The 21,819-nt window shown below is 42.8% G+C and overlaps 1 protein-coding gene across 5 annotated transcripts in view; it reads right to left on the bottom strand.

Moving 5' to 3' along the window:
• The window catches only part of CLASP1 (cytoplasmic linker associated protein 1), a 270,131-nt gene that overhangs the window by 233,445 nt on the left and 14,867 nt on the right, over positions 1–21,819 (bottom strand). For 3 of the 5 annotated variants that reach the window (XM_024734467.1, XM_024734471.1, XM_024734470.1), the window contains one exon: positions 1,772–2,251. In XM_024734467.1, coding sequence (XP_024590235.1) covers positions 1,772–1,966 — 195 coding nt within the window. In that variant the 5' untranslated portion in view covers positions 1,967–2,251. Of the gene's footprint in view, positions 1–1,771; positions 2,252–12,690; positions 12,730–21,819 lie in introns of all 5 variants that reach the window. The other 2 variants (XM_024734468.1, XM_024734469.1) reach the window with 1 other exon arrangement.

Genomic DNA, 21,819 nt, shown 5'->3' with positions numbered 1-21,819 from the left:
AGACTCAGTTTTCAAACCTCTGGGTTCCTGTAGACAACGTTACTACTTTCTTCTTCTGTCTTCCCACAAAATTCTGTGCATCTCTATTACTGCACACTCGACACTGATTGGAACTATTCCCTTATTTATTCATGCCCACACACACACCCCTGCCCCCCAGACTACGAGCTCCTTGAAGACAGGAACCAAGTCTTAATACTGACTGATACTCCTATCCCTCACCTCCTCCTTCCTATCAGGAGTCCGATACCACCCGAGTATCCCGCCTCTTCCACTCGGCCACACACTTCGCTCAGGGGAGGCTGAACCCCTCTGTAGGACCCGCAGGTTGAGCGTGATGGCTGAAGGCCACCGTGGACACCTGTCCATTTCCAGCGATACTATGGTGTGCGCGCAAGGCCATTCTGGCCAATGCAGTGTAAAAAAGTCTGCTGGGGAGCTTCAGAGAAGGTTTCCTCCCAAGTACCAAGTAAAAGACACAAGCAGACATTCTTCTTCCCTGGCCATTGCATTAACTATGCAGACTTAACGGAAATTACTCAATCTCCTTATGATAGATAACTTTAAGTCAACTAAGTCAGCATTCAGTTACTCTGAGCCAGAAGCATCCTGATTTGCACACAGAAAGGTTCGTGGAGCCGTGATTCAAACACAGACAAGGAGACTTCCCAGACCTCAAAAATGTAAGGGACTAGAGAGTCTCTATCACCCTCCCCTTTGTAACGCTCCCACCACCCAGCAGCCAGCACTTGTTAATTTCAGCTAAATGAATAAAACAGATGAATGAAACAGGAAATTTAAGCTCCGCTTTCAAAGACTATTAGGGTAAATTTTACATCGAGTTGTAAGTGAACTATTAGGGCCCGAGGTAACAAGTCTAAAGCCCGCTGACTCTTAGATAAGATCAAGGTTTAATGTAATTGGAAAACAGTCTATACTAGAGCAAACAAAGAAATCCTGTAAGCACCCTTTCCAAGTCCGAATCCATGTCAGAAGACTGGTTCAATGAAAAAATCGCAAAAGGTTCTGTTTCTGAAAGCCCGACTGTCTATAATGTCTATAGCACCTATTAGCACATGTCCCACGATGTCTTCCACCTCAACCGGATCCAAAGGGGCCACCTTCTTAACAAACTAAAGGTGGGGAGGGCAAGGCGGGGAAACGACACCTCTCCAGCACTTTGAGCCCAGCCCAGTTTTCATTCATGAAAACTTAGTCCTCGAATGGCAACACAACCAACCTTCACAACTCAGTCGGGTCATGGGACCCCGCCTGGCCCTTCCCACCCACCAAGGGCACCTGAAGAGCCTTGATCTTTGGAACCTAAAGGATATCCTCCAGGCCTTTACACACAAGTCACCGGAGGGACCTTGGCTGAGTACCTGGGCCGACTTCAAAACAGCTAAAATGCAGGTAAAATGCCCACATCCTACTGCCAATTCCACCCCCAGAGAAAATCGGTGAAGCCACTTGCTATTCACGAAGGGCCACTCACTGCTAGACGCGATAGTCACTTTAACTTCAAGGCTGCAAATGCTTGCAACCTCTCCCACATAAAAGCCTCTCTTTATCCGGTCACTTGGCCTTCTCTCAGTGCGCTAAAGGACAAGGGGTTTTCTGAGCTCCAACAAAAATCAAAGAAAACTCTACTTGCTCTTACTGGAAAGCAAGGAATCATGCTGACGGCTCACAAAGGATTCTTCTAGGACCCATTCTGATCCCCCACGGCTGCCCGGCCACCTAGAAGAGCGTCTTCCAGCGCATGGCTTACCTTGTAATTGCTGGAGTTCACCCAAAAGGTAGCGAGTCCGTCCACGAGTTTGTCTAATGTGGTCTGGTCATGCTCAAGGTCGGCAGACTTCTGTTTGTCTGAGAAATAGTCTATCAGTTCTTGGCCAACCTGCAGTCGCTTCCCCACATCCTTCTGTAGCACCTGTGCCAGGCAGGCCTCCATGCGAGGCTCCATGGTGGAATTCCAATCCAGAGCCAGCCGAAGCTAGAGGGCAGTCAGGGTGACACCCTCCCAGCAAGCGTCCCCGGGAGGCGGCCTCTTTGTTTGCTGAAGGTTACTAAGAGCCTGTGTTTCAGAGATGCAATCTGGGGAATGGCAACAATGCACCATGTGTGTCTGAAGAGCAGCTGGTAGGATATTAAAAGTCCAATTTAAATAACTAGTAGGGGAGAAGGGAGTGAGTGGCAGAGTGACGTTCTCCTCCTGGGTCTGGAATACTTCATAATTCAGCAGTCCATTCTGAAAAGTTAGAGAAGAGAACGACAAATCAGCACAGGTAACAAAACTCTCCAGTGCTCGGAAACGTTCAATCAAAGACAAAGCAGCTCACGCTGCAGCATCGTTTATAAGCACAAGTGGAGCGAGAAGCATGAACGCTTGGCAACCATATCCGAATAACATAATTATTATTTTTATCAGGAAGAACACTGAAGCCCAAAGCAAAGAGCCAATGAGCTTGACAGTTGGTGGGTTGAGGTTTTACACAATTTTCCAGTTTGTAAATGCGCCAGTCAGGAGAGCAATCATCTGCTTCTGCTGGAAGATTTATTTGTAGCTTAAATTTTGCTTCCCACCGAAAACCTAACACCACTCTGTGTCTGAATCCTGTAGGTACTGTAGCTTATTGTCTCACTCTCAGTTTTCTAAAAATCCAAGTGCCGGAAGTGAGACAGGCTCCACAGAAACACCACTGACCAAACTGGCCAGCCCGGTAACACTAGCCAAAGGCAGCACCTACACCAAACTTCTTGCTCAGCAGCTTTACAACAGGGTGAGTAGGTAGTGGTCCCTGCCTCTTCCTCCAAAGAGAGTGATGGAGGGAGAAAAGGAAATAGGCTCACATTCTGATCACATTCTATTGACACAGTGTTCTCCACTGACAATAGCACCAACTGGGCTGGGTGTTTTGTTACAAAATCAGAAGACCTCAAAATCACGCTTGGGGTAGCGCAAAACACATGATATGGGGAAAGTACCAAAATCATTTTCATTAGACAAATTAAACAGGCTGACCATCTAACCTACAGCTGCTGGAACAATTGTACACATTTATTTGTTAAAATTTCTTCTCTCTCAATTCCTTCCATTCTAACCCAAGAAGACGCACAGAAAACCTGTCTTCAAGATGCAGCATCCCCCGGACACTGTACCAAATAGAAACGTTCTTCGCACCGACAGTAGACGCCGACTCTCAGGGGTTCAGCAGGTAGAGCTGACCTTATAAATCAAGTAAGGTTAAAATTCGGTGCAGGGTGACTCTTCCAGTCTGAGCACAGGGAATCTCTCCCTTCCTGTCATCACCCCCACCCCATTCCTCCCCACAGCAAAAAAGCACAATGCTCTCTCTGAGTTCTAGAATGAGAAACAAGCCAAGTCATTCAATGAGGAAAACCCTCCTGCAAAGTACCTGGCACTTACTACCCATCTTCTGCTTTACTTCCAATCAAGAAGACTCACTGTCTCACGTGGCAATCCTTCCTTAAATGGAGGCAATACGTGCTTTCCAGTCATCTCCACACCCTGAAACTAGTCCCTCCTTCCCAAGAAAGATCTTCAAATACAGAAAAGGAGCTATTACCCTTCACTCCAACTTTTAGTCCAAACAAAATATCCCCAGTTCCCTAATGAGCTCCTAAGTCGGACTAATGAAGGGTTCAGTGATACAGGAAAAGTGGAGAAACCAACAGAACCTTTTCTTTCTGGGCCCAATTTTAGCCCAAGAAGGAGCTCTAATAAGGTCAAGCTTGTGAGAGATAAAAAGGGCCACAGATGCTTTGCTACTCCCTCTTCCACCGAGGTGGGGTCTCATCCCCCCACAGTGACCCTGGGATTGGTCTGAGCCTTGCTTTGGCCAGTGGGAAATCAGAGACTGCAGGAGCGAGCAGAGGTCACGTGGAGCTTGCGTGACTGCTGTGCTGTCAGAAAGCTGGTCTAGACTCCTGAACACGAGAGGCCATTAGAGGAGAACCAACATGCTTCAAAAACAGCCGGCAGCACCTGCCAGACACGTGAGTGAGTCCACGGAGGGACCCTTCAGCCTCTCCTGTCATCCTCTGACTGCGGCTACACAAATACATCTAAGGAGACAAAAACCACCAGGTTAAACCACAAAAGAGTAAGAAATAGTTCATTGTTGTTTTAAGCCACGAGATTTGTGGTGCTTTGTTACACAACAGTAGATAACTGATACACTCCTTCTTCCCCTAAACATCTATCTTTCATTCTCAATGAAAAGAATCTCATATCCTTTATTCCTTCAAGGGGCCTAAAATCAACAGACACTAACCAGCAATGATGATGATGATACCGTTTTTGAGCATCCACATGAGGTGTCAGGCTCTATGCTAGATGATTTATACAGACTATCTCTAATTCTCCAACCCACTCTATAGAGGAGATATTAACATCCCTATTTTACAGAGGAAGAAACTGAGGCAAAGGTAAGTAATTTTCTAAGGTTGCATGGCCATAAGTTTCCCTTCCCCACCTTCAAACCCTTGTTACTACAAGTCTGGCCTAGTTTTGTTCTGACTCAGGGAAAGAAGGTCAGACTTCATGCTTAGCTGGGAAGCAACAGGCAAGAGAGTAAAGTCTCCACTCCCCAGGGAGGAAGGAGCCCTGCATTCAAGTCTCTTTCCTGTGATTTTTAAAATACATATTACATTAAAACTTCCTCTTCAGTTGGAATTCTATAAGATTTCTAACAAATAAGTATATGCTTCTTGATGGTAATTATGCAGTAAAGGCTTAGCACACTCAAAAGTAGGTCACAAACTCCTTATGGAGGAAACCCACAGAATGAGATACTAGAAGCCCTCACGCATTAAGCAGACTGGTCCTCTCTGTTCTCTCTTTTTCTCCTTAATTTAAAAAAAGAAGTAACGGATGATCCCCTCCTGCACAAAAGTACAAGACCTCCCTCCCACGCCTGTCCCCCAGCCACTGCGTTTCCCCACCTAAAAGTGAAGACTGTCGCTAGCTTCCTGTACCTCCTTGCACAGATATTTTTAGCTACCCAAGCAAATAAGTATATGTGTTCTCCCCTCTGTACCCCCCAGAGAGAGTTTCCTAAGCATTTACAATTATATCACAAGAAGCAGCCCAACTCTGCTGCAGGCCAACAGGAAAAAGTTAAAAAATACCAGGTTCAGCAAGAATGAAGAAACACACAGCAGGACAGCCTGATGTAATGTACACATGTGAGACAGCCTCCAGTCTTGACTCTGCCACTTCCTGAGTGGCAATGGGAAGAACACTGGCTCCACATTCATTAAGTAAGATTAAAGGTGGGAAGGGCTTGCACAGGGCATTTTTGTTTGTTTGTTTTCTGTTTTGCGGTACGCGGGCCTCTCACTGCTGTGGCCTCTCCCATTGCGGAGCCCAGGTTCCGGACGCGCAGGCTCAGCGGCCATGGCTCACGGGCCAGCCGCTCCATGGCACGTGGGATCTTCCCAGACCAGGGCACGAACCCGTGTCCCCTGCATTGGCAGGCGGACTCTCAACCACTGTGCCACCAGGGAAGCCCTGCACAGGGCATTTTTAAAAAATAGCTCCAGGACTTCCCTGGAGGTCCAGTGGTTAAGACTCTGCGCTTCCCAGGCAGGGGGCCCGGGTTGGATCCCTGGTCAGGGAAATAAGATGCCACGTGGCGTGGCCAAAAATAAAATAAAATAAAAAGTACTTTACATTAAAATAAATAAATAATAAAAAATAGATCCCTTACTTACGGTCCCTACTCTGTGGCACTTGGGCCACAACCATAGACGAGGGCCGAGGACCGGGGCAGAGAACAGAACCAGCTGTGAACTCTGATCTTCTGCGTCTACTACAGGCTTCTCCATAACAGAAGTTCAAGGTAGGACCATTTTCACTCGTGACAGAAAACAGCAATGAGTTAGTATTTCTCCTAAATGTATATAGACTGGCTGGGCTCAGCTGGCAGGTCCTTCTGCTAATCTTGCCTGGGATCACTCAGGCAGCTGCTGTCATCTGCCAGCCTGACTACAGCTGAAGAGTCTACACCGGCATCACCCACATGTCCGAGGCACTGATGCTGGCTGTTGGCTGGACCTCTTGCCACACGTGACCTCTAACCACTCAGTAATATAGTCTGCAGTTCATTATACGTGGTTGGGACATTCCAAGATGGCGAAGGGAAGTGGCCAGGCCTCTCAAGGCCCAGGACACAGAACGTGCAAATCACTTCTGTAACATTCTATGGGTCAAAGCAAGTCACAAGGTCAGCCCAGAACAAAAATGTGAGCAAATGGATTCTACCAGTTAAAAGGAGCCACAAAATATTGCAGCCATGTGCTTCGATCTAACATATATGTAGTCATGTATGTAGTGGGTATCTGTAGAATGACTACATGGATGGGGTAAATACATTTGTCTTCTCTGTTTGCCCATTATCTTGATTACTTTTATTTAACCATCAATTTATCATATATCACATCTCATTACAGAAGATACAAAAGAAATAACTATAATCTATGACTTGACTTGAAAACGCTTCCAACTTACTTGGAGAGAACAAGAGATACGTACTCACAAAAAGCTTGTCAATGTGAGAATTCAGCACAAACACAGGGACTTCCCTGGTGGTCCAGTGGGTTAGACTCCACGCTCCCAATGCAGGGTGCCCAGGTTCCATCCCTGGTCGGGGAACTAGATCCCACATGCCACAACTAAAAGGTCCCGTGTGCCACAACGAAGATCTTGCATGCCACAACTAAGATCCAGTGCAGCCAAATACACAAATAAATAGTAAAAAAAAAAAAAAACCCACAAACACAGGATGTACAGTTAGCAGACTTCACAGATAGAATGCCGCACCTGCCAAATAAGGGCTATGAATAAGTACTGTGGTTGTTTACAGAAGGGATGGATCAAGAAGGCCTGGAATGACCAAGTCAAAACCAGTCAGACAAGGCTCAGTCTAAGCTTTGTCTCGAAACACGGACAGGACGTCCTACATCAGTTATGGCACTTAATTGGGGGAAAAAGCCTAAGCAAGTGAGGGATGTGGAAACTTGTGAACGGTTGAGGGAAGAAGTGTGGCAACAGAGACAGTGAGATACCTCTGAGATGGGCAAGCATTATTACTCCCACTTTTTTTTTTTTTGGCCGTGCAGCTTGCGGGATCTTAGTTCCCCGACCAGGGATTGAACCCAGGCTACGACAGTGAATGTGCTGAGTCCTAACCATTGGACCGCCAGGGCATTCCCATTACTCCCACTTTGAAGATAAAGAAATGAAGCTTAGAAAGGTTAGGCTAAAAAAATTTTTTAAAAAAACAGGGGCTTCCCTGGTGGCGCAGTGGTTGAGAGTCCGCCTGCCGACGCAGGGGACACGGGTTTGTGCCCCTGTCCAGGAAGATCCTACATGCCGCACGGAGCGGCTGGGCCCGTGAGCCATGGCCACTGAGCCTGCACGTCCGGAGCCTGTGCTCTGCAACGGGAGAGGCCACAGCAGTGAGAGGCCCGTGTACCACAAAAAAAAAAACCAACAACGACAACCCTGCCCAAGATTTTAAAGCTAATAACTGTCGGGTGGTAATTGAAAATCAGATCTGCCTAGCCCCAGAGTTAGAATTATTTTTGTTATAGTACAATACTATATACCACTGCCTCACTGAAAGTTCAAAGTATGGGTACTTAATAACTCAAACATGAAAATGTTAAAGTTATATGGGGCATGAGAAGTAGAAGATTAAGAAACAAGAAATCAAACTACAAAGCACTCAGGAAGCTTCAATAAAATAATATTCCATATCACAGCATCAAGTAGTACAATTTAAATTACGAGCACCAGTGAATCAATAAGCACATCAAAAATTTCCCTGGAAAATATGTAGAAAGCAGGCATCATAATGACAAGCCAACCCCGAAAACTGGAAACGAGCAGAACCAATCCACAGTAGGCAAAAGCAGCTGTTTCTATCAATAAGACAATTTTTCTGCCTTATCATCATTTGTATAATTACGATACGGTGTGAACCTTTAAAGACGCCCGGCCGGGCCCCGCCAGCAGTGATTCTCTCTCCTCCTTGGACATCCCACAGCCCACTCACTGGTAGCCACACAGTCACTCAGTGAACAGACCCTGGGCCAGCGGTGTGACGAGTGCCCCAGGCTAACTCCTGGAAAGCACAAAAGGTAAGACTTGGTCAAGGCCCTCAAGGAGGTCATTGCCTGGAAGAAGGACGAGACAGAAAAGCAGGCGGTGGTGGCGGTACAGGGACAGGCCCTAAGCCGGGGGCCTGTACATGGTGCTACAGTGGCTGAGAAAGGAGAAGCGGCTGCCTGAGGGAATTCAGCAGGGCACTTCAGGATGGGCCCCTGCCACGCACACCAGGCAGATGCAGCACCCGCCCCCCCTCCAGCTTTCACGCGTCACTCCCCCAGTCACTCCTCACCCACCGCGGCCTCTGGCCTCTCTGCCTCCTTCCCCAGCTCCTCTCATCTCCTGTAGCGGCTTCACCACCCCTCGGCTGACAACACCTCCTCCTTTCAGCCTTCTGTTCTAGGCCCCAGCAAGCCCTCCTGGCCTGGTCCTCAGTTCCCTGCCATGCCATCCTCCTTTCCCACCACAACTGCCCATCCCTCCAGCTCTTTTGTTCAAGTGCATTGCCTCAACCTCGTCGATTCCATAAACTCCTTCCCAGTCTCACCTTCCTTTGAGTCTGCATTAAATTCCACGGAGGTGTCAACAGCATGGAGCTACCCTCCACTGTCTCTCCCTCGGGAGTCATTGCCTAGTAATCCCAAACCCTGGGTGGACCAGACACACTGAAGCGGCTGCCTTCTCAGGCCTGCAGGGCTGACCGTGCGGAAGAGAAGACACACATACCCAACCAGGCTGGTTTTAAACTGATCTCAAACTTCAGAAAGCCCTTCGCCACCAGCAGCCTTCCAGCTCACGTTCTCTGGCAACTCTGCTTGCCTCTCTCTCAAAGAGCTTTCCCGGCTTCTCCGCAGACGCCCGTCTACCCAACCCTGCCGCTCCCTCCTGAAAGGCTCACCTGCTGCTCGCTCAGTAAAGCAGGCAAGATGAGACAACTGGGACAGTCACCAGCGACCCGGGGCAGCCCCCTCCACCTGTTCAGCTGCCTGCTCTCCAGCATCTACCTGCAAGCTCCCCTCTGTTGGCTCACTCCCGGCAGCTGAGACACTTCCTCAAGGCCCCTGGAGCTCACATGCCTTCCATCAGCAACACCAGGGACGGCGGAGCCCCTGTAAGCAGCTGTCTACACCTGCAAGCTGCACGGAGGCACTCCCTGTTCACCCTGCGGCCCCCCCCTCGGGCCCCCTGCCACCCGTCCACTGCAGCCGCCTGGTCAGGAGCACGAGTGACGGCCCTGCTGGCAGACCTACTTCACTAACCCCGCCTCTCGGAGGCATCCCAAAACTGACCCCTCCTTCCTTCCCCAAAATTTCCCACAAATGAGCATGCCTTCCTGCTACTTCTCTGGCTGCACCTCCTCAAGTTTCTTTAACCATCTCTGCTCCTCTCCCAAAGCTCACCCCCAAATAATAAGCATGCATTTCCATGAATTTTTTAAATGCCTATAAAACTGATGCCTCCCAAATTTGAAAGTCCGAGCCAAATATCTCTGAACACCAGTCACAGGCACGGGCCTCTTTTCGGTGCCAAACTCTTTACCACTTCGGGGCCTTATCTCTTGCTGTTCCTAATGCCTGAAACATTCTCCTTATGCCTGGGCTGGCCTGGCTGTCACTTCAGCTTCAATGTCACCTCCTCAGCAAGCCCTTTAAAGACCACTCTAGGGGGTCGGTCCCTTGTCACTGCATCCTGTTCTCTTCAAAGCATTTATGACAAGTTGTAATTTATCGCATGTTTACCTATTTGCTGTCTGACTTTCCCACAGGACTGTCAGTCTTATGAAAGAGGGGACCTTGCTTATCTTGTTCACCTAATGCCTACAGCCATGCCTTGTACAAACATGGCACTCGAGAAATAGCTTTTGAATGAATGAAGTTTGCTTGAGTTGAAAATCAGAAGAAAACAGTCCTCGGCAGTCATTAGTAGAGTTCAATTCCTTCTTGGGGAGTGGGAGGAATGCGGGGATAGGAAAAATGCAAAAAAGCATTTCAGATAAAAGGAATGTGCAAATACATATGGACAAAACACAAAAAAGAACAGACTATGGCCTGCTCAAGGGAAAACAAGCCATTTGGAAAGGCCAGAGCACTGGTTCCCAACCTGCAAACACTATTGACCCCTGCCCCTGAGGTGAGAGGGTGGAGTGATTAAAGGCTGTCTGAGAGGGACTTCCCTGGTGGCGCAGTGGTTAAGAATCTGCCTGCCAGTGCAGGGGACACGGGTTTGAGCCCTGGTCCAGGAAGATCCTGCATGCCGCGGAGCAACTAAGCCCACGCACCACAACTACTGAAGTGCATGCACCTAGAGCCTGTGCTCCCCAACAAGAGAAGCCACCGCAATGAGAAGCCCGCGTGCCGCAACGAAGAGTAGCCCCCGTTTGCTGCAACTAGAGAAATTCCACGCACAGCAACGAAGACCCAACACAGCCAAAAGTTAATTAATTATTTATTTAAAAAGCCTGTCTGAGAATTAGTGCAGACACAAGTCATGCATTATCCATGACCTAAGTATTCCTAGGCATATTTTCACACTCATGCAATGCAGTTATGAATCTTTAAATGCAAAAATAATGTAAAAAGTATTTCTAAATTCTTATTTTGAGTTTGAAAATTTTTCTCAATTAACAGATACCAGAAATTCCACTTACATAGAGCCCTGTGATGCTGAACACTAAAAAGAGTTCTTGGGACTTCCCTGGTGGTCCAGTGGTTAAGAATCCGCCTTCCAATGCAGGGGATGCGGGTTCGATCCCTGGTCAGGGAACTAAGATCCCACATGCCGCGGGGCAACTAAGCCTGTGCGCTCTACAGCCCATGCGCCACAACCAGAGAGCCTGTGGGCCATAAACACTAAGCCCGTGCATTCTAGAGCCTGCATGCCACAGCTAGAAAGAAGCCTGTGCACCGCAACGAAAGATCCTGCACGCCACAACGAAGATCCCTCGTGCCACAACTAAGACCTAACACAGACAAATAAACAAATAAATAAAATTTTTTTTTTAAAAGAGTTCTTATTCTCAGAAAGTCTGGCTCAGACCAGAAAGAATGAGCACAGACAAGGCCCAGCAGTCAACTTCCAGCACCAAAGGCCAACAGTGCTGTGGTCTCCAGGGAGCTCTGTACATTGTCATCTTTGAAATGCAGAATCACGAGACTTCGGGTGGGCATACAATTATTTACCTTGGAGAGAGCATTAAAATCTGCAGTTCCTCAAGTTATCATAAGAATATTCTGCAATAGGGGAAAAAAAATCAGTTGAACTCCCTCTTCTCTCTATCGTTCGCCCCAGTGTGAATAATAATTAACTACAGTGAAGTCATGACAAAAAAAACAACCATAATGTACGATGTAAATGCCCAAAAGTGAGTAACATAAGAAAGTTCACTATATGAAAAGTTCAGGTCATATGAATAGAAATAAATCATTAACATTGGTTAATTTCTGGTACTAAGATTACATATTTTTCTTTGTACTTTTCTGTATTTTCTAAATTTTTTCTATGATGAATATAGAAAATATGTTACTTTTATAATTACAAAGAGAAAAGTATTATTCAAAAACCAGGCATTACCATTTCATAATGGAGGAAAATCTCCCTTTCAGTATTATGGAATATAATGTATAACTATCAGTGAAGTGTAAAATAAGAAGAAAGACTTAAATTCCCAAAAAGATGGAATTGGTGGATTAGTTACTTCCACAAATTATGTGGTAGAAAACTACACAATGGAAAACACAAATAAGTACCAAAAAACAAAAAGCAGCTCCATATTACTGTATACGTACTATAAAAAAATACAGCTCCATATTACTGTACACGTACTATAAAAAAATACAGCTCCATATTACTGTATACGTACTATAAAAAAATACAGCTCCATATTACTGTACACGTACTATAAAAAAATAATAGGAGAAAATAAATACACTGCACAAGTGCCAGATAAGTTATTCATTCATAATGGTTACTACTTGCCTTCACTAGCATTTTAATGAAGCAATTCCTTAAAAATCTTTCAGATATTTTAAATATTTTTTTCTTTGTGAACTATAAAAGTAGAACATAGTTTTAATTTTATTTTTGCTTCTCCTATGGCAGGTTTATAATAAGAAGAATTGCTTCTATTTTTATTCTACTCCTCAAAGATGGAACAACACGGACATACACTGAAAACTGCTGACGCATGTTGATAGGTACACGAGAATTTGTTACACCATTCTCTTCACTTCTCTATGAGTCTAAAATTGTCTGCAACTTTTAAAAATCCAAAACACTTTTTAACTTCTTCAAAAGAATTGTAAAGCTTAAGTCTATGTGGGAAAAAAAAAATACATAAAATACCTGCAATAAAATTAGTAATTAACTAAACAAATAAGGATGTGAAACTGCATTAAACTGCATACACAGTTACACATATAGCATATACAATGTATGACATTTATATACATATAGTATGATATAGCCCACATGTGAAAAAAATCACAGAAAAGAACAAAAATAGAGTATGTAAAAGATTAATAGGTAGCTTCTGAGTAATAGGTTTGAGAGCTTACCTCCTACTTCTTAATAATTTCCTCTACTCTTCATATTTTCTAAGAAGAAAAGAGACATTTTTAAAAGCCTTAAAAGAGAAAAGCAGTTATTTAATAACATTCATCTTATTCATTCAAGAAGTGTGAAACCGGGGCTTCCCTGGTGGCGCAGTGGTTGAGAATCTGCCTGCTAATGCAGGTAACAGAGGTTCAAGCCCTGGTCTGGGAGGATACCACATGCCGTGGAGCAACTAGCCCCGTGAGCCGCAACTACTGGGCCTGCGCGTCTGGAGCCTGTGCTCCGCAACAAGAGAGGCCACGATAGTGAGAGGCACGCGCACCGCGATGAAGAGTGGCCCCCTCTCGCCGCAATTAGAGAAAGCCCTCGCACAGAAACGAAGACCCAACACAGCCAAAAATAAATAAATAAAATTATATAAAAGAACTGTGAAACCAAAACTAACTGACAACAAAGACACCTCCCTATTGACTGCTGACTTTTCTTCTCCTAATGATATACACAAGATGGATGTCAACATCAGCATACCAAGCTGTTACATTTCCAAGGCAGTTACCCCAGACAGGAAAGAATAGTAATAATATAGATTATAGATTCCCAAGGAACGGTCTTACGTAAAAACAGGAGACCTCAGCAGGGAGCCAGCTTATTGGAGAAAGAAGGAGAAAGAGGGGACCTAAATTTCCACTCAGGCTAGAAACATTTACTTCTGTTGTATTTTTCAGAGAGCTTCATTTACAGTTTCATAGCCGTGACCAGCTTTTTTTTCCATTTGTTTACTATACCAATGGAAAACAGATCCTTAAACTTGAATGACTCCTTAGTGATTTTTAGTAAATATATCACATATCAATAAATTCTCCCTTTTAAAGTGTACGTACTGCCCCTAGGTTCAGATGCAGAGGTAGAGAGACTTGACACGGGGAGGGGGAAGGGTAAGCTGGGACAAAGTGATAGAGTGGCATGGACATATATACACTTCCAAATGTAAAATAGCTCGTGGGAAGCAGCCGCATAGCACAGGGAGATCAGCTCGGTGCTTTGTGACCACCTAGAGGGGTCGGATAGGGAGGGTGGGAGGGAGACGCAAGAGCAAGGGGATATGGGGACATATGTACACGTATAGCTGATTCACTTTGTTATACAGCAGAAACTAACACACCATTGTAAAGCAATTATACTCCAATAAAGATGTTAAAAAATTAAAAAGTGTATAGAATTCAGCGATTTTAAATATGTTCACAAAGTTGTGCACCCATCACCGCTACTTAATTCCAGAACATTTTTATCACCCCAAAATGAAACCCCTCTCATCCTTTAGCAGTCACTCTCCAACCCCCTCTCCCAAACCCATGAAAACCAATAATCTACTTTCTGATGGAATGGATCTGCCTACTCTGGACACTTCATATAAATGGTGTCATGAAATGTGTGTCTTTCACATCTGGCTTCTTTCACTTAGCATACTGTCTTCAAGGTTTATCCATCTCATAGCATGGATCAGTATTTCATTCCTTTTTATGGCTGAATAATATTCCATTGAATAGCTGTACCACAGTTTGTTCATACAGTTATCCGCTGATGGATATTTGGAATGTTGCTACTTTTTGGCTAGTATGAATAATGCTATAAACATTCCTGAACAAGTTTTGTGTGGGCAGGTTTCCAATTTTCTTTGATATACAAATCGGAGTGTTAACTAGAATACAGGATATAACTCTATGTTTAGGGTTTTGAAGAACTGCCAAACTGCTTTGCAAAGTGGCTACACCATTTTATATTCCCACAGCAGTATATGAGGGTTCCAATTTCTTTACATCTTCAGCAATACTTACGGTCCATCTTTTTTATCATAGCCATCCTAGAGGGTATGCAGTGGCATCTCACTGTGGCTTTGATGGGCATTTCCCTAACGACTCTGGGTGTTGGGCTTCTTTTCATGGACTTGTTGGCCAATTTGGACATCTTCTTTGGAGAAATGTCTAATCAAATTCTTTGCGGGACTTCCCTGGCAGACCAGTGGTTAAGACTCTGTGCTTCCAATGCAGGGGGTGCAGGTTCAATCCCTGTTCGGGGAACTAAGATCCCACATGCCACGTGGCGCAGCCAAAAAACAAAAAACACACAAAAAACAAATTCTTTGCTTATGTTTTTAATTGGGTTGTCTTTATTGTTGATTGTATGAGTTTTTATATACTCTGGATAAAAGTTCTTTACCAGATAAATGATTTGCAAATATCTTCTCTCATTCTGTGGGGTGTGCTTTCATTTTCTTGATGGTGTCATTTGAAACATAAAGTTCTAAATTTTAATAAAGTCCAATTTGCCTATTTTTTTGTTGTTGTTGCTTGTGTTTTAGATGTCATACCTAAGGAACCACTGCCCATTTTACCACAATAAAAAAGAAAGAAAAGAAACTACTGCCTAATCTAAGATCATGAAGATTTGCATCTACGTTTTCTTCTAAGAGTTTTATTGTTTCAGATCTTACATTTTTGTCTATGATTGAGTTCATTTATATATATGAGTGAGCAAAGGGTCCAAATTCATTCTTTTGCATGTGGATATCAACTTGTCCCAGCACCATTTGTTGAAAAGACTATTCCTCACTGAATTGTCTTTGCACTCTTGTTGAAAATCAATTGACTACAAATGTAAGGATTTATTTCTGGACTTACATTCTATTCCACTGATCTGTATGTCCACCCTACCCTTTATGCCAGTACCACACTGTCTTGATTACTGTAGCTTTGTAGTAAGTTATTAAAGTCCTCCAACTTTGTTCTTCGTTTTCAAGATTGTTTTGACTGTTCAGGGTCCCTTGTATTTCCATATGAATATGAAGATCAGCTTGTCAACTTCTGCAGAACAGACAGCTGAGATTTTAATGGGGAGTATGTTGAATCAATTTGGGGAATAGTGCCATCTTAACAATACTAATACTAGGTCATTCGATCCAAGTACATAGGATGTCTTCCTACTTATTTAGATCTTTAATTTCTTTCAGTGATGTTGTATAGTTTCAGAATGTAAGTTTTACACTTCTTCGTTAACTTTATTCTAAGTTTTCTATTCTTACTGATGCTTTTATGAATGGAATTGTTTTCTTAGTTTCATTTTTGGATTATTCATTGCCAGTGTATAGGAATACAACTGATTTTTTTATATTGATCTTGTATCCTAAAACCTAGTTGAACTTATTAGCTCTAATTTTTTTTAATTAATTAATTTATTTATTTTTGGGTGTGTTGGGTCTTCATTTCTGTGTGAGGGCTTTCTCTAGTTGCGGCGAGCAGGGGCCACTCTTCATCGCGGTGCGCGGGCCTCTCACTGTCGCGGCCTCTCTTGCTGCAGAGCACAGGCTCCAGACGCGCAGGCTCAGTAGTTGTGGCTCACGGGCCTCATTGCTCTGCGGCATGTGGGATCTCCCCAGACCAGGGCTCGAACCCGTGTCCCCTGCATCGGCAGGCAGATTCTCAACCACTGTGCCACCAGGGAAGCCCAGCTCTAATTGTTTTACAGTGGATTCCTTAGGACGTTCTATATACAAGATCACATCATCTGCAAATAGATTGTTTTACTTCTTTTCCAACCTAGATGCCTTTTATTTCATTTGCTTGCCTAACTGCCCCAGCTAGAAGCTCCAGTACAATGTTGAATAGAAGTGACATAAAAGGACATCTTTGTCCTGTTCCTGATCTTGGGAAAAATTCAATTTTTTATCACTAAGTATGGCAGCTGCTGTGGGTTTTCATCAATGGCCTTTACCACATTGAGAAGTTTCCTTCTATTCCTAGTTTGTTGGGTGTTTTTACCAACTAAAATGCTCTTCCTGCAGCTATTGAGATAATGTGGTTTTTGTCCTTTACTATTATTATGGTTACACTGATTTCCAGCTGTTAAACCAACCTTGCATTCCCATTCCTGGGATAAATCCTAGTTGGTCATAATGTATAATCCTTCTGATCTGGTGCTGGACTCAGTTTGCCAGTATTTTGTTGAGGATTTTTTTTTTTGCATCTATATTCATAAAGGATACTGGTCTGTAATTTTCTTTTCCTATGATGTCTTTGTATGGTTCGGTTAACAGAGTAATAACATCCTCAAATGATGAACCAGGAAGCACCCCAGCCTCCTCTTTATTTTGAAAGAGTTTGCAAAGAATTTGCATTTGGTATATTTGGTAGAATCACCAAACGTGAAGTCATCTGAGTTGGAGCTCTTTGTGAGATGTTTCTTTTTTTTTTTTTTTTTTTCGGTACGCAGGCCTCTCTCACTGTTGTGGCCTCTCCCATTGCGGAGCACAGGCTCCAGTCGCGCAGGCTCAGCGGCCATGGCTCACGGGCCCAGCCACTCCGCGGCATGTGGGATCTTTCCGGACCGGGGCACGAACCCGTGTCCCCTGCATCGGCAGGCGGACTCTCAACCACTGCGCCACCAGTCCCCTTGTGAGATGTTTCTTGATTGTTAATTAAAACTCTTTACTTGCTATTGGACTATTCAGATGTTTTATTTTTTCTTGAGTCATCTCAGTAATGTCATTCTAGGAATGCATACACTTTATCTAGGTTGTCTAATTTGTTGGCATATAATTGTTCCTAGTATTCTCTCATATTCCTTTTTATTTCTGTAAGGTCAGTAGTAATGTCCTCTCTTTCATACCTGATTTTATTAATTTGAGTTTTGTCCTTGTTTTTCTTGGTCAGACTAGCTTGACTAGCTTAAGGTTTGTCAATTTTGTTGATCTTTTCAATTTTTAATCTGTTGATTTTTGCTTTTTTCTCTATTTCATTTATTTCTAATTTACTATTTATTTTTTCTTCCTTCTGCTTGCTTTCGGATTAGTTTGCTCTCTTACCAGCTTCTAAAGATAGAAGTTTAGATTTACTGATTTAAGATCTTTCTTTTTTCATATAAGAATTTATAGCTATAAATTTCCCTCTGAGCACTGCTTTTACTGCATCCCCAAGGTTATGGTATGCTGTTTAATTTTGTGCATGGAGCATAATAGCTGCTAAATATTTATTGTTGAACAATGAATGAATGCCAGGGTTCTTCTTTTAATTGTGGAAAAACATACATAAAATTTACTATTTTAACCACTTTTAAGTGTACAGCTCAGTGGCATTAAATACATTCACATTACTGTGCAACCATTACCACCATGTTATGTTGTGTTTCTCTTTTCAGTCATCTCAGACTATTTTCTAATTTTCCTTGTGATTTCCTCTTTTACCCCTTAGTGACTTAGGAGTGTGTTGGTTAATTTCCACATATTTGTGAATTTCCCAATTTCCCTCTGTTACTGATATCTAATTTCATTCCATTGTGGTCAGAGCACACTCTGAATCACTTCCATCCTTTTAAATTTATTGAGTCTTGTTTTATGGCATAACATATAATCTATCCTAGAGAATGTTTCACATGCCCTTGAGAACAATGTGTATTCACTGTTATTGGCTGTGCTGTTCTATAGATATCTGTCCCTTAATGATTTAAAAGAGTCTATCTGCAACTAGATCACATTTAAGAAAAAAATTGCCAGTTATGGACATCTTAAATTTTTCATATTATCCCCCACTTTTATACTGACTACTTATTCCATATATATATTTATACATGTATATAAATAAAAATCAGGTCTCCCCTTTAAAAATAAAAATCTCAGTTTCTAGCACCATATTAAGGGCTGGTTTCTAACAGTGAAACCTACTAAAAAGGTAAGCAGAAAAGAGCATATATACCCACATGAAAGATTTTCTAACAGGTTTCTGACACATAAAATCTCCAGACTTAGGTAAATAAGAAGAGAGCAGAGCATTTGATATGTCATTTGATAGCATGACAGCTGACATGGCTATCCCAAATTTCCCAAGGGAGCTGGGTTACACCCAGTGGAAAAAAAGAAAACCTTATTAAGTACGGGTTATTCAATGTGAAGACAGAAGGTGTAAGAAGCTTGGGATATAAAAGCACAGAGTTTTTCTCTTTTACTGAATAAAGAAGTCAAGCTAAGGAGTACTGCAGCAGTGGTTTAAAATTTGGGTTTCATTTCAGCAATTTAAAATAAGCATAGGTACTTCACATTTGAAATAGCGCTTTCCAATGCACTAAGTGATTATAAAAATGCCACCTTCTTTATTCCCCAACAAAACCTCTGTAAGATCGTTACTGTCATGCCTATTTCACAGATTCAGAAGCAAAGTAACTTCCAGGGTCACACAACAAGTATGAAACAGAATCAGTATTTGAACCTGGGCTTCTAATTCCAAATCCAGGGCTATTTCCACCAAGTCACAGCTGCTGCTTCTCACCAAGAATACACACAAGTCTCAGTACTTTAGACCTGAGTATATATAACTTAGGAAAAAGACCTACACAGGAAGGATATATCCACCACACTTAATGTTCCCAAAATAAGAGCAGAAGAGCCTGAACAGAGAGAAGCAACCTGTCCTGGCACAGCACACATACTAAGCAGGGGTTCCAGAAACAAGGAACAAAGGAAGAGGAAGAACCATATGCACCCCCAGAAGTAAACCTAGGAGAGCAATCAGCAATCGTTAGCTCAGAGAGCTTAGTATTTCCCACAGATGCCAAAGGGCTGATCAAAAATAGGAAAGAGAGAGAAGAAAAAGGGTAACATATAACCACTAGAGGAAACTAGGTGAATGGTGAAGAGAAACTCTCTGTACTATTTTTGCCTCTTCTTGTGAATCTATAATTATGCCAAAATGAAAAGAGGAAAAAAGTGAAAAGATGTACATGATGTAGATAGGCTCTTGGTCCTAGTTTCCTAAAGTTCCTTAAATTCCTAATGTGCCAGCCAATCTGTCAATGAATTCCAGGTCCACTGGGGAGGGAAAGACAAGTGAAAGATCTATTCCAACAGTACATCAAGGTACTTTCCTGGAAGATTAGCTACTTTTCTGATGACTCCTTAGTAGACAGAGAAAAAGGAAAGACTACAACGATGAAATAAACATAAGGTCACCCCTGGGTAAAGCTCTGTCTTAGGCAGGTACTGCCATGAAAACACATGCTCTGCTACTGTCTCTCACGCCCAAATCGTTTCCCTTGCTTCTATTCCTTGCTCCAGAAAGATTCAGACTGAAGACGCAGAATCTGATGGACTGGAAACACTGAAAACACAACTTCACATACGGCTTCCTACCCACCCACCATTCAACCAGATTTCAAGCATATAGACTTTAAATCTGTACTCTACTAAGCTTACACGTAACAGCTAGGGAAATTTTGCTATATTTCTCAGATCAACTATAACAGAACACTGCTACTACTACAATAACCTTTTTACATTCATATTTTATGGATTCAGGAAAAAAAATCCAAAAGAAAAGCACAAAAAGAGATCTGTGCCTTGCCTACATTAGTATGTACTGAACTGTACATACAGATGCTCGATTTCCAAACTGAGTTGTGACTACCTCAATATTTTTCCAACACTGACTTATTCCTGCTCATCACTAACATGTTTTCTTTAAAATGCCTAAAAACCTAACTCTAGTCCTACATTTAAACAAAAAAAATCACTTAAGAATGTAATTGAGGACTTCCCTGGTGGCGCAGTGGTTAAGGATCTACCTGCCAATGCAGAGGCACAGTTTCGAGCCCTGGTCTAGGAAGATCCCACATGCCACGGAGCAACTAAGCCCGTGCGCCACAACTACTGAGCCTGCACTCTAAAGCCACAACTACTGAGCCCACGTGCCACAACTACTGAAGCCCACGCACCTAGAGCCTGTGCTCCGCAACGAGAAGTCACCGCAATGAGAAGCCCATGCACTGCAACGAAGAGCAGCCCCCGCTCGCCGCAACTAGAGAAAGCCCGTGTGCAGCGACGAAAACCCAATGCAGCCAAAAATTAATTAATTAATTTTTTAAAAAAGAATGTAATTGAATATAATCAAATACATTTTAATACACTGCTGATGAGAATAAAATTCATAACTATCTAGGGCAATTTGGAAACCTCTATCAATAAGGTTGTCTTGATCCAACAGGTCCAAATCTAAGAATTCATCTAAGGAAATAATTTGTTAACTATTCTAAAATGTATATATCAAGTTGTTCACTGCAGCTGTTCGTGAAGAAGACTTTTTAATGAAAATAAATGTTCAAGAACAGGAAAATCGGAAAATTACAGTACATCCAAACAGTAGCATACCACTCAATCATTGAAAACCAAAGTAAAAATGTGTTCTTATTGCCCTGGAAAAATATCTACAATCAGTTTAGCGAAAAAAGCAAACTAGAAAACTCCATGTTTCTGATGTCCTTTTTGTTAAAATAAAAAGTAGTCACTTATATTCTTGGTACATAGAAAAAGTATGGAAAGAAACATACCAAAGCATTAACACTCTATTTTCTACAATGAAAATGTACTATTTATATAATTTTTACAAATACATGTTAAACCCAGAAATAAACCCACACACCTATAGTTAATTAATCTTCGACAAAAGAGGTAAGAATATACAATGGAGAAAAGACAGTCTCTTCAGCAAGTGGTGCTGGGAAAGCTGGAGAGCCGCATGTAAATCAATGAAGTTTGAACACTCCCTCACACCATACATACAAACTAAAAACGGATTAGAGACTTAAATATAAGACATGACATCATAAAACTCCTAGAAGAGGACATGGCAAAACGTTTTCTGACATAAATCGTAGCAATGTTTTCTTAGGTCAGGCTTCCAAGACAACAGAAATAAAAACAAAAATAAACAAATGGGACCTAATCAAACTTACGAGCTTTTGCACAGCAAAGGAAACCATAAACAAAATGAAAAGACAACCTACAGAATGCGAGGAAATATCTGCAAACAATACTACCGAAAAGGGGTTAATATCCAAAATAGACAAACAGCTCTTACAATAATAAAAAAACAAACAACCCAATCAAAAATGATGCTCAATATCGCTAATTATTAGAGAAATGCAAATCAAAACTACAACGAGATATCACCTCACACCAGCCAGAATGACCATCACCAAAAAGTCTACAAATAATAAAGGCTGGAGAGGGTGTGGAGAAAACGGAACCCTCCTACAGTGCTGCTGGAAATGTAAACTGGTGCAGCCACTGTGGAAAACAGTGTGGACGTTCC

Source organism: Neophocaena asiaeorientalis, unplaced genomic scaffold, assembly GCF_003031525.2.
Source record: "Neophocaena asiaeorientalis asiaeorientalis breed wild unplaced genomic scaffold, Neophocaena_asiaeorientalis_V1.1 scaffold32, whole genome shotgun sequence".
Taxonomy (NCBI): domain Eukaryota; kingdom Metazoa; phylum Chordata; class Mammalia; order Artiodactyla; family Phocoenidae; genus Neophocaena; species Neophocaena asiaeorientalis.
Note: the sequence above shows the minus strand (reverse complement) of the source record. Positions and strands in the feature narration are given on the sequence as shown.